Source organism: Penicillium longicatenatum (genome assembly GCF_028827895.1).
Source record: "Penicillium longicatenatum strain IBT 33135 chromosome Unknown contig_6_segment0_segment0, whole genome shotgun sequence".
In the NCBI taxonomy this organism is placed as follows: domain Eukaryota; kingdom Fungi; phylum Ascomycota; class Eurotiomycetes; order Eurotiales; family Aspergillaceae; genus Penicillium; species Penicillium longicatenatum.
This window is the reverse complement of record NW_026643123.1, coordinates 1,613,827-1,626,279: the sequence shown is the minus strand read 5'-3', so window position 1 is coordinate 1,626,279 and position 12,453 is coordinate 1,613,827. Positions and strand designations below refer to the sequence as shown.

The 12,453-nt window shown below is 47.9% G+C and overlaps 4 protein-coding genes across 4 annotated transcripts; 1 reads left to right on the top strand and 3 right to left on the bottom strand.

Annotated features, from left to right (window-relative positions):
* Positions 1–248: 248 nt before the first annotated feature.
* On the top strand, positions 249–680 carry N7484_008798 (putative quinol monooxygenase; the record flags this gene model as incomplete). Its single annotated transcript, XM_057119185.1, has 2 exons — positions 249–270; positions 394–680. The coding sequence occupies 2 exons, from the start codon at positions 249–251 to the stop codon at positions 678–680; spliced, it is 309 nt and encodes a 102-aa protein (XP_056968740.1).
* Positions 681–1,075: 395 nt separating this feature from the next.
* On the bottom strand, positions 1,076–3,356 carry N7484_008797 (uncharacterized protein; the record flags this gene model as incomplete). The annotated part of the gene is made up of 4 exons (XM_057119184.1): positions 1,076–2,115; positions 2,171–2,623; positions 2,688–3,224; positions 3,296–3,356. The coding sequence occupies 4 exons, from the start codon at positions 3,354–3,356 to the stop codon at positions 1,076–1,078; spliced, it is 2,091 nt and encodes a 696-aa protein (XP_056968739.1).
* Positions 3,357–6,015: 2,659 nt separating this feature from the next.
* N7484_008796 (uncharacterized protein) lies at positions 6,016–6,646 on the bottom strand (the record flags this gene model as incomplete). The annotated part of the gene is made up of 2 exons (XM_057119183.1): positions 6,016–6,503; positions 6,613–6,646. 2 exons carry the CDS (start codon positions 6,644–6,646, stop codon positions 6,016–6,018), a joined length of 522 nt encoding a protein of 173 aa, XP_056968738.1.
* Positions 6,647–6,833: 187 nt separating this feature from the next.
* On the bottom strand, positions 6,834–7,552 carry N7484_008795 (uncharacterized protein; the record flags this gene model as incomplete). Its single annotated transcript, XM_057119182.1, is given in 2 exon segments — positions 6,834–7,468; positions 7,486–7,552. 2 exon segments carry the CDS (start codon positions 7,550–7,552, stop codon positions 6,834–6,836), a joined length of 702 nt encoding a protein of 233 aa, XP_056968737.1.
* Positions 7,553–12,453: the final 4,901 nt, after the last annotated feature.

Below are 12,453 nucleotides of genomic sequence, written 5' to 3'. Positions count from 1 at the left end.
TGGTAGATCCAAAAGTAGAAAATACGTCAGTTATCTCCACTCTTCATACAAAACCTAGTTTCAACCTGAGCATTGCTACCGATCCACGTCGGAATCACCTCGGGACCTTTCTCGGTGATTCTTACTCCACCAAACCCACCCGAAAGTTCACCGATGCAGTTTCGGGGGCCTGCAGTGAGTATAAAGGTAAAAAGGCCCCTCGTTTCTGCCCCGCTCGAGGGGTAACCTTGAACATACACACCGTCAAAATGGTCTACACAATTGTTGTCCGTACGTACACACCTCTTTCAACTAGAAACCACTGCTATCTCCTTTCAACCTTTAATTCTCTTTTTTTTGGGAGATGATTCCTTTCATCTAATTGATTCAATTCCTTTCTAACTCTGTCCACAGACATGCGCGCCAAGGCAGACAAGGAGTCCATCTCCAAGCTGCACGCTAAGCTCCTCGAGGCCTCGGCTGTTTACTCAAAGGACAAGGAGACTCTCTCCTGGTTCGTGATGCAGTCTGTGCATGACGAGCAGGATTTCACTATCGTTGAGCGCTACGAACAGGAGTCTTCGCAGCAGTACCACCTTAACAACCCCTACTGGAAGACTTTCGATCCCTATGTTATTCCTCTATTGGAGAAGGATATGGACCTAAGACGGTTTGAGGAGTTGGTTGAGCCTTCTTCCTAGATTGGTTTTCATTGTGGATGGGATTACAGTGTTTACATGTTGAGATTGCCGACAATATATAAATGCGAGATACGTGAATACAAGGATGACTGGGATAAATGTTTGGTGTTATTAAGCCTAGCTAGTACGTCCTGGCTAATCTCATTTCATGCTGATGCATGTGAGAGAGGACAGAGACGCATTGGGGAATAATGTAGCGTAGCGCCGAGACACCACGCCAAGGGGGAGGAAGGGGAAAGAAAGATCGCCGGGAAAATGAAACGCCAGCCTGCTAGCAAAATTTTTCATGGATCTTGATATGGATGAGTAGTATACTCTGGTGAATACCCTTGTCGCTTCATACCCTCAACCATCATAACTCACTTTCGGTCATGATAAAATCCTGAGGTTTGAAGTCATCGATCGAGACTCCCAAACCAGTACTCCACTTGCAGTTCAGATAAGGTGCGTGATGGAAGTCCCCATGTACGAGCAAGCCAGAAGGCTAGTCCACCTACAACCCCAACGCCGCCCACGACTTGCATTATTGCCCAGCCGTGTCGTCCGAGGTCGTCGATCCAGCCAACCACGCCCAGAGGGTCATGGGTACTCAGACTAGCAACACGGTAAGTTGAAGGGAGGCCCGGGTGAGTTTTCAAGGCATGTAAAGCACCGGATCCCTTTTCATGGGTGGGAATCTGGAGTCCGCAAAAACCGGGGGTTTTCGAGATAGGCACAAGTGAACCATCCACGACGCATTCACTCAGTCTCTCAGTGAGCCAGATAGCACGATCACCTTGGGCCAGTGATGCGTATCGGTCACGTTCATTTTGGAGGCTTCGCTGTAGGTCTGTTGCCCAGTGTGCCAGCCGAACCTGGGCCATGTTTTCTTCGTGTTTCGTGTAGTCTGAAATCCGTGCCATTGCATAACTTGGTGCAGATTCCCCAAATGAAATTGATGTATCCATGGACGAGCTTGAAATGGCCCGCCACCCTGCAGTAGTGCCGGAAAGCGCATTACGAAGCGGTGTCGTTGTTGGCGGGATAGGAGGAAATTCGCTGCGTCGCTGCATCAACTTTTTGGCGGCCGAGTGCCGCATCCAAGCGAGGTTATCCCGATTAAACAGCTTTCGCACCAAGATGTCGAGCTCAGATGTACTAAGAGGTTGGACGTAATCAGGGCTCATGAGGGTACTGGCATCCATGATTTCCATATCAATGGTCTTCTCAGATGATACGGTATATGGGGGCTGGGGTTCCAATCCATCGAGTCCTCCGAGTAGCAAGTCCCCAAACATGAAGGGCTTGATTCCGGCATTCTGAGCCTGCTCATGGAATTTGGTCTTCAGGGACGTGACTTCCTCGGAGGACAGAGTATCCGCCTTGGCTATAACCGGTATGACATTGCTTAGCTCGCTGAGCTTGCAAATACACTGCACATCTGTCGTTAAGGTGTCTATGCAACTCATTAGCGTCGAGTCCTTTCGGGATAATAGTGACCAAAGACATACCATGTGATATCAAATATAGGATAGCGTCCACCTGGGAGCCACCATTCCCTGCCAGAAGATTCTGAAAATCAATACCAGGAACGGCAAGGGCTGTTATTGCGCGCTGGAGCTGCTGTCGCATGTACTGCAGAACCGCATCGGTTTGACCCGCCCGGCTCAGCGACGTAGCAGGTTGGTCAACAAAGCAAAGATTCCGCTCCAGCACAATCTCCCCAATGCTCTTCCGACGCCGCAGCACGCGCGAGTCTTCGAGGTCTGACCACCACGAAGGATAGGGCTTCGTACTAGCGTAGATCTCCGTCATAGCGGCCCCGCGAGTGGGGACTGATCCAGAGTGGGGGCGTGAGGACCGGCGCCTCTCTAAAGAGGAATCCACCGAAGGAAGTGAATCAACGTGTACGATATCTTCGCAAGTTTGAACAATGGATTTGATCAAAGAGGTTTTACCGGAGCCTGTCGATGCATCATTAGTTCACTCAAGAGTGTTATAAATGACTTCAACTTCTGCATAATTTACCTGGTGCACCAGCCAGAAGAATCTTGAACCGGCCCATGGCCTTTCCTTTCTCTGTAAAGGGCCGGCGACTGGGCATTTTTATGCTTGGCATAATAAGTTGCGAGGCTGCATGGGGCCCCAGGCGCGGCGAAAACCCCGGCCGGTCCTCTTCGTCTGACTCGATCATTTGGCTACCGATTTCATCTGTGATCGAAATGTCGTCGAGGGGTCGGAGTGATTGGTTGGAGATTGATATGGGGCTACTAGGCAGTGAAGATGGTTCATCAGGGTGAAGTGAATTTAATGGTCGAGATGCTGCACCAGTGAGCGATGGTCGCATCGACGAGTCCCGAGTCGCAGAGTCAAAGGGCTTCAAGGTTGAGCGTCGTGGGGCGTTCTTTGACTCTTCCAAGTCATCCTCCTGCAACGATTTGCTCGGGGCTAGGTCCGGTTGGTCGCTTGCAGGTAGCTCCGACCGGGATAGTGTTTCACCTAGGCTCTGCACCCCATACATACTCTCCTTGTGGTCTCCATGGTTCTCTGGAGTAGGGTCCGGTTCTAAACCGGAGGCATGCGGGCTATGGGACAGGAAGAAGGTTGCGGGGGTGGTGCTGCGGGGATCAAGGGACGGAGAGGGGGGTCGAAGGTGGACTTTCGAGAGAAAGGCGGCAGGTCCGGAACAGGTCGCATTGTGGAAACATAGGAGAATATACTCTCTGATCAAAATGAAAGAAAGTAAAGTGTTAAGATTGAATCCGATAAAACGCGGGGGATCATGTCATGCTGCGTATGTAAGCCATCACGCGGTGTGATAACTAACTAGTAAATTAATGATAACATACCCAAGTAGGTAATCTAAAAGTACATCATAGCACTCGGATGAGTTCACAGTATATCTCAAACGATTGGCAGATTCTGGTTCAATCCAGTGTAAGATGCATGTATAATCTAGGATTAAGCGAGAAAGGGGATGTATATGGAACCGTGAAGTATACCCAGCACGGTAAGTGGGTGCGTGTCGATCTACAAGGATAGCGATAAGGTACAAGCCGGCTGTCTGCATCATGACGCATAGTTTCTAGCCCCATTACATCAACAGGCAAGATGGCCGAGTTGGTCCAAGGCGTGCGGTTCAGGTTCACCTGATCCAGATTTCCGCATCTCGTTTTCGGGGCGTGGGTTCAAATCCCACTCTTGTCATTTCTTTTTTGCATCTACACAGGATATGCAAGAATTGGGTTCATCTTTTCTATTATTACGTCGCCAAACGCTAATTTACAAGTCATCTTAGCTAGTTATCTAAATAGGCTAGACAGTGCTAACAAGTTCCTTTTTTTTTTTTTTTTTTTTTTGAATAATCTGATATACGGCGTCTCATAATCATCGTGATAATGTGCTAGGAATAGTATCATTGCTCTCACTCTTTACCGCTTACGACGCTCTAAATGTGCACCATATATTTCATTGCCATGCACTGTCTGGTACATACGACCATAGGGTGTGGAGAACAGGGCTTCCCGTCCGCTCAGCCGTACTTAAGCCACACGCCGGTTAGTTAGTAGTATGGTGGGTGACCACATGCGAATCCTAACTGTTGTATGTTTCTTTTTGGTTTTTGGTTGTATTTTCAGTGTTTTTTATCCATTGAGAAAACTGGCTTTGCCGCCCTATATGGGTAGCGTTATACCTAAACAGCTCCTAAGATATGATTATTATGGTCAATTTTTCGTCATTGTATGACGGTACGGAAGACATGGCCTCGGGATTGCAAAACCAGGTACAGCCCAGAGGTAACAAGAGAAAGATGACCCAGATGTTCCGTGGCATTACACATGCCATGAGGTGGAAACTCTTTGGTTTTTATTTTGCGAAGTTTAAAAAGTGAGGGCGTGGGGTTGGCGACGATGTGCCATGGAAATTGCTTCTCCCCTCCTTGACATTATGGATTCACGCCTAGTCCCCCGGATCTCTGAAAGCGCTTGAGCCTTGCTTCCGTAGTTCCAGTCAAATGGAGCTCTCCATCATTTGCTATTCTCTTCTCTTCCTCAACCCGTGCACTACATATGCGTCTTTGAAAAAGCCTCTATTTTCTGTTTCGTCCCGAAGAAAATGCCAACTAGTCAAGGTCTGACGGGCTCAATGAAGGTGTTGCAATTATTATAAATGGTCATCGTGAAGAAAATATTGATACATGGCGCTCTTTGTGTCCTTGTGATGTATGCTTATGAGCAGCTCGGCCAGTTGCTCTGTATTCTCATTGGTGGTCGATAGCGGCAAATCTTCATCCCCGTCACCATCGCCTAATTTGGCAATCGCTCCATTATCAAGGAGCACCTTTACCACTCCCTTCCTTCCTCTTTCCGCCGCTGACTCTAGCACTGTTTGTCCATTATCACTCTTTGACTCTATTTAGCTCCTCTATCTACCAGAAGCTGGACCACAGCCTCGCTCATGGAATCTTTCGCCTCTCTTGCAGCCCATGCAAGTGCTGCCCGGCCATACTGTTCATCCTTGGCCTTGATATCTGCATTGTGGTCGAGTAACAATCTGATCACTGCCTCATGTCCTTTCCATGCTGCCCAGAGGAGTGGTGTCAGACCATTGTCACCCTTTAATTCTATATCTGCACCTTTCTCAAGCAGGAATTGCACTATTGCTTTATTTCCTTGATTAGCAGCCCTTGCCAGCGGCGTGTGGCCCCAGTCTCCGTCCCTGCACTCTATGCTTACACCGTGAGCGAGTAACAGTTCGATCAAATCCTTTTGACCAGTTCCTGCAGCCCATATGATTGGAGGTATGCCATCATTGGTAAGTGCTGGGGAGGCCCCGTTGACCAGAAGAAGCTCTGACATTGCGAAGTATCCCTTTATAGCAGCCATTATAAGTGGTGTTTGACCAAACTCATCAACGGCATCCAATATCACGCCCTTTTCGAGGAGTTCCTTGACTACCGCAGTATGGCCATTGTCTTCAGCCCATAGGAGTGGTGTCTGACCCCCGCTTGAGTACTCCCGATCGGCGCCTTTATCGAGGAGAAATTCACAACCATTTCATGTCCATACGCAGAAGACCATGATAGTGGAGTGAGACTGTCTTCGCTGTTCGAGTCCAGATTGGCCCCCTCGTCAAACAACCGACGAACCACCGTAAGGTATCCGTTCCTTGCGGCCCAGACAAGCGGTGTTTGACCATCTCTGTTCCTTGAGTCTAGTTCACAGATTAAATGTGGTTGGTGACCAGTGCTAGTTTCCGTGACATTAAGCTCTTCTTGAAGCAATGACTCAACCGCGTCTATTATTCCAAAGTATGATGCCATGTGAAGTCCCGTCATTTGCGTCCTCCTAAAACCCTAAAAGTGGCGATCGTCGTACCATAGCAGGTGACTTGATGCAATCTTGTTACCGCGCTTGAGAAATTTCATGATCTCAGGTAGGATACTTGAGGCCTTTCGAGCACGATGTCCCCATTTCTGGGCAGAATAACCGTAGAGCTTGCTTGACTCCAATCGGTCTTCGATGTCCTCCCAGGATCTAAGTGCTTGTTCTTCAAAAGAATTAAATGACATGTAAGTCAGGGAAACCTGCGTGATGTATGTCTCAGGGTTTGCATATCTCACAGGATTATTGTCGTCATCTTCCGGGAACCAATATCCCTGTGTCCTCTCGAGGTATCCCTGCACTGTACAATGAACCAGGCGAATGACGTTGCTTTCCTCATCGACTGTAACAAGTCCAGCGCAGACAGAGAGGATTTCGTCATAAGCTGTGATGTTATCACTATCAAATTTGGGATCACCCCTTTCGTCGCCAATGCGTGCTCCAGCTCGGGGATAGAGAGCTGTCTAATGGCATAAGTCAACCAGGACAAAGCTTTCCTTGCTCGGCGCTGAGATAAAGGGTGTTGAAATTTTATTCTCATTACCGCTTCATTGTATGCGTAGTCATACCCCTCGGTTCCTTTTGGTATTGCCTTGAGTGCATTTCGTATTTCCCGTCGCGTTGTTGACCCGACTAGGGAATTGATATGGAGTGGTGCAAGTAGAAATATGCAGTTCAGATTCAGTCAGTCAAAACTGAAAACACATCAAGCTTGAAGAGTACTTCCTCACATTCCATCAACAAGATTAACGATTTGAGAGCTGATCTCTTTCTGCAAATCATTGTCTCTTTAGATCAGCTTTGGCATCTGAGGCATATGCATCTCGCTATGAAGGAAGCTGCGAATATCCTCTTCGGGAGCTATTATACGCTTCCAAAGACAGTGCTCAAAAGTTTCCTCAATTTCCGAGATTGGTCCCGACGTGGCAAAGACATTTATTGAAAATGCATCCTGAAGAGCGAAGATTTGGGACAGAAATCTTGATCGACACCCGCTAGCCCTTTGGCACTCATCCAACGCGTCAATAACGACAAATATTCGAGTGTATAATGATGCGACTGATAGGAGGACCCTTGAGAGTTCTTCTGCTGATGGTCTAGTTCGTCGAATCTGATGCTTGTTGTAAAGAGCCGTCAAGCTCTCTGGTAGGGATGGCCGTGCCTGACTCAGCTGTTTGATTAGCGCTGCGATCAAGTATTCCAGCCTCCGTTCATGTTCTCGGTTGAAGTTGCAGTATATATACACAATCCTTGTCGATTGGACATGCGGAAATCGTGTGATCAGATCATCAATGATCGTTGCCGTTAGAATGGTTTTACCAACGCCAGGGTCCCCTGGACAGAACAACGTCGTCGCCCCTTTGAGTCGACCAATCTTTGGTACTCCACTGATCTCAAGAGCCACTGGCCGGTTCCAGGTTGCCTCTTTCTCGATAAATCACTATGTTCTAGGCCATAACCAACCTTTGTGAGCCAGTTAAGAACCCTCAGGTCATCCTTGCGGTCCATTCTGGCATTTATTTTCTGAATGTCGGTGTTGATTGTACCCAGGATTTTTCCAACTACGGACTACTATCAGATAGATGCTCGCAACATCATCTATGGAAATTTGAAAGTAACTAACCATTATGTAAAAGATCTCGAACTGGAGACTCAGCGTCGATATGACCTGATTGTGCACAATGAAGTAATTCTTTTGTATATGCTGCCGCCACCATGGCTGCGTATTCTTGCCAATCTTTGTTCTTTCCAGCGTCTGCATAGTCACAGATCCTCCGAATAACGATGCAGGGAAATTCATTCATTAATCCAGCTGCCTCCGGTTCAAAACATAAGACGTGTCCGTCAAGACACTCATTCACCTTATCGCGCGATAGGGCATCTTTTATTACCCTATTGCCAGATGCAATCAGGACGTAATGTATATGGACATCCCCGGTTGCCCTTTTCGATCCGGACAAGTGCGCACTGTCTGTGGCGTTCACCGGTCTAGAGACTGGTGAAAAAGAGCTGACACCTACAAGATACCCGAAAGCATTCAGAAGAAACGCGTAAATAACGAGAAACGCTGCTGTCCAACTCCCATAATCTCCTATCCCTTACTAGGGATTAATCGGTGGTTTAGTCAGTTTGCTCAAACATCAATGGTTCTAAATAGCGACCCTTCGATGGCCCACAGTAGCTATGCGATAAATAGGAACAGAGAACTTACGCGCCTACTATCCACCACTAACGTCACCCGAGGCTATCCCCCGTTCAGAGACTAGATATTAATAGGTATCCATTACTAATGGGGACATATTAAAGTGGGGGCTAGGAACAGGTGTTCCTTAAATCTTCCGGAGTAAGGACCTAACACTCCCACATGCCCAGCATCTCAACCATGGCCTCGATAAATTTCAGTGGAACAAATTCGGGACTTCAGATTGGAGTTTATAATAGACAGATAAACTACTTACAGCAAGGTAGGGTTTCAAACCCCTACATAAACAACCTCGACGAGTCGAGTGAGCTGACAAGATGGCTCCGCCTTCAGAACGATCGGAACCCCGCCCTGAACCTTTATCGACGGTACCGTTCCGACGAGACCCAGACTTTGTTGGCCGAAATGAAATCCTGAACCAACTTCATGAGAAAGCATCGATAGCGGGATCTACAGTCGCCCTCTTTGGACTCGGTGGCGTTGGGTATGAGAATCACGGTCACAGAGAAGGTTCTCAGATACTAACTACGTAGCAGGAAAACGCAGCTTGCCGCTGAATACTGCCACCAGATTCGACAGCAATCCGCCAACACGTGGGTCTTCTGGGTACATGCTAGTAACGCGGCCCGCTGCGAGAAAAGTCTCCGGAATCTTGCCGATCGAGCCAAAATTCCTGGGCGCCAGGACCGCAACGTCAATATCTTTCAACTCGTCGGAAACTGGCTAGAAGACGAAAATCTCGGAAAGTGGATTCTCGTTCTAGATAATGTTGATGATGATGAGCTTTTTCGCAACCCTTCTGTGATTGGTACCACGGGCAATATAGACACGCAGAGCGACACGCAGAGCGACACGCAGAGCGACACGGACACGCAGAGCGACACGGGCCCGCAGAGCGATCCTCCAATGCAACCACCACCACTAAGGTACCTTTTTGGCAACTCTGATGGTACAATTATTATCACTAGTCGTCATAAGGGAGTCGTATTGGAAATCGTCAACCATCAGAACATTATCGAAGTACCACCGATGAACCCCACGGAAGCATTAGGTCTTATTCAAAAGAAGCTAAGCACACCGATAGAGCATACGAAAATGGCGCGGTTAGCTCAGGAGCTTGAGTTCATGCCACTCGCAATCATCCAGGCTACCGCCTACATTCTACAGCGATCATGTTCAGTATCAGAGTACCTACTCAAAATTCAGAAAAGTGACCGCCAAGCAGTACAGGTGCTTCGCAAAGAGGCTGGCGTCCTTAATCGGGACTGGGAGGCCAAGAATTCCATTCTACTTACATGGCAAATATCTTTTGACTATATTCGAAGTAAAAGGCCGTCTGCAACTGATCTGCTCTCTCTCATGAGCTTTTTTGATCGGCAGGGGATCGCACAAAGAATTCTTCGAGTTCCGCTGAATCAGCATATATATAAGGACTCATGTCTGGAGAAATCAGAAGGAAGCTCTAACGACCGGGACTCCAATGACGGATCTAGTTCTAGTACCGATGCCGCTTTTGACATGGATGTTAACATTTTAAGTGACTTTTCATTGATATCGATCAGAGAGGATGGACACACTTTCACAATGCATCGACTAGTGCAGTTAACTGTACGGACATGGCTTAAGGTCAATCACCAACTTGCACAGTGGAAGGGGCGATTCATCTATAATTTATACGCCGAGCTTCCCACCGGTCAATATGAGAATTGGGAAAGATATCGGTCCCTTTTTCCACACGTCAAATCTGCGGTATTACACCAACCAGAATCCCAAGCATCTTTACAGCAATGGGCTACTGTGCTTTATCGAGGCGCGTGGTATGCGCAAGAAAGCGGGCATGTCACAGAATCAAGGGAAATGGCGTCTAGGTCAAGAGACTGCAGATTGCAGCTTTTTGGAGAGGAGGGCGAGGAGACCCTTGATAGCAATGCAATGTTAGCAGTAATATATCGGCTAGAAGGGAGGTGGGAGGAAGCCGAGCAGCTCGAGTTGCGGGTAGTGAAGATTCGCAAGACGAAGTTTGGCGCGGATCATCCATCCACGCTCACAAGCATGGGCAACCTCGCGTCGACGTATAGGTACCAGGGCCGGTGGCAGGAGGCCGAGAAGCTCGAGGTACAGGTGATGGATACTCGCAAGGCGAAGCTCGGTATGGATCATCCCGATACACTATCAAGCATGGGAAACCTGGCATCGACGTACTGGGAACAAGGCAGGTGCAAGGAGGCCGAGAAGCTCGAAGTGCAGGTGATGGAAACTCGCAAAAAGAAGCTTGGAGTGGAGCATCCCGACACACTATCAAGCATGGGAAACCTGGCATCGACGTACTGGGAACAGGGCCGGTTAGAGGAGGCCGAGGAAATCGAAGTGCAGGTGATGGACACTAGCAAGGCGAAGCTCGGCCCGGACCATCCCGATACGCTATCAAGTATGAATAACCTAGCGGTGACATATAGGAAGCAAGGCCGCTTAGTGGAGGCCGAGCAGCTTCAGGTGCAGGTTGTGGACACTCGCAAGGCAAGGCTCGGTACGGATCATCCGGATACACTATCCAGTATGAATAACCTAGCGGTGACGTACAGGAATCAAGGCCGCTGGGTGGAGGCCGAGCAGCTTCAGGTGCAGGTGATAGACACTCGCAAGACAAAGCTCGGCCCGGATCATCACGATACGCTATCCAGTATGAATAACCTAGCGGTGACGTACAGGAATCAAGGCCGCTGGGTGGAGGCCGAGCAGCTTCAGGTGCAGGTGATGGACACTCGCAAGGAAAAGCTCGGCGTTGGCCACCGTGATACGCTGAAAATCATGGTCAGCCTCGCGTCAATGTACAGGAATCAAGGCCGCTTGGAGGAGGCCGAGCAGCTCGAAATGCAGGTGAAGGACACCCGCAAGAAAAGCTCGGTGCGAACCATCCTGCTACTTTAGCTTTTACCTTGCATTCTGCCAGTATACCAATTTAGACAACTATCCATGGACCTGATTGGACGTACTTTTTCGTTCCAACAACGATTAACTTTGTGTGTTTTGTACGTGTGAATTACGGCTAGCGTAATAATGTCTTGAAAGAACATGACTCTGTAACCTTGCCGAACAAGCTCCTGCGTCTGCGCTAACTATATCTAGCATAGTGTGTTTCGATTCGGCGTTCTAGAAACAATTCCTTTCTGTATGTAACACATGGAAGCTAATTTCGAATCTGAGTATAACTTAATGTCAAAGATATCGCGTCGAAGTGTTTTAAACATCACGTTGAGAGATCGTAAGAAAATCATGTGGTGCTTAGCTCCTATACCTCTAGGAAATATCTGATTTAGAGCTTCTCGGAGTAGGAAATCCCTTGCAGACTGATGGACGAATATAATAGTATCTTCTCTTAACGTTGGGAATGAACCACAAACTGCGATAATCTCTGAGAGGGATTCTTGGTCATCATAGTCGTTATCCGGCACTTTAACGAGTGAAGTTAGTTCACTAAGCGTGATAAGTCGAAAGATATTTGATATGATAGCTAGTATCTGCATGTAGAGTTCGGCATCTTCCGACCGGCGGATCGATCATTCGGCCGTACAGAGCATCCAGTCCAGAAGGGAATTCGCTTAGCTTGTTGATAGCGTGCCTTAGTGGCGTTTTATCACGGTTTTGACAAATTAAAGCTACCCAAAGAAAGGTGCCTTACGAGTTTAACAATAAGTGCTAAAGAATCATATCACGGGTATGGACTTTATATCTTTTGACCTTTACCAAGGAGTCGACCTTATATTGAATGAAATTGTTCATAGCTTCCGACACAGACGCCTCGTTGAAGTATAACGAGATCTGGGCTAACTCGGTTGCAATATCAAGACGCTCAATGATTTCAGGCCAATGGCGGCTAGAGACAATCCACTTTATCTGAAGGTGAACCGATGACTCCTGCACAATCAAGTCCAGAAGGGAACGAAGACCGCTTATGCACTCATCCAATGCATCAACAATGAAATAGGCGCCTTGTAAAGACGAGTCCTTCAGGATATCCTTGAAGATGGTCGAGAGTGCATCCCATGCATTTATGTCTTCAAAGAGGGCTTTCCCAGCTTGGTCGTACCGAGCCCGCACATAGAGAAGAAGGGATGGATTATTTTAGACAAGTGAATATATCAAACCACGAAAGACGGAAGTAGCGCTATTAATTCGCACGTCGGTGGCTTGGCAGAAAAAGAATGAG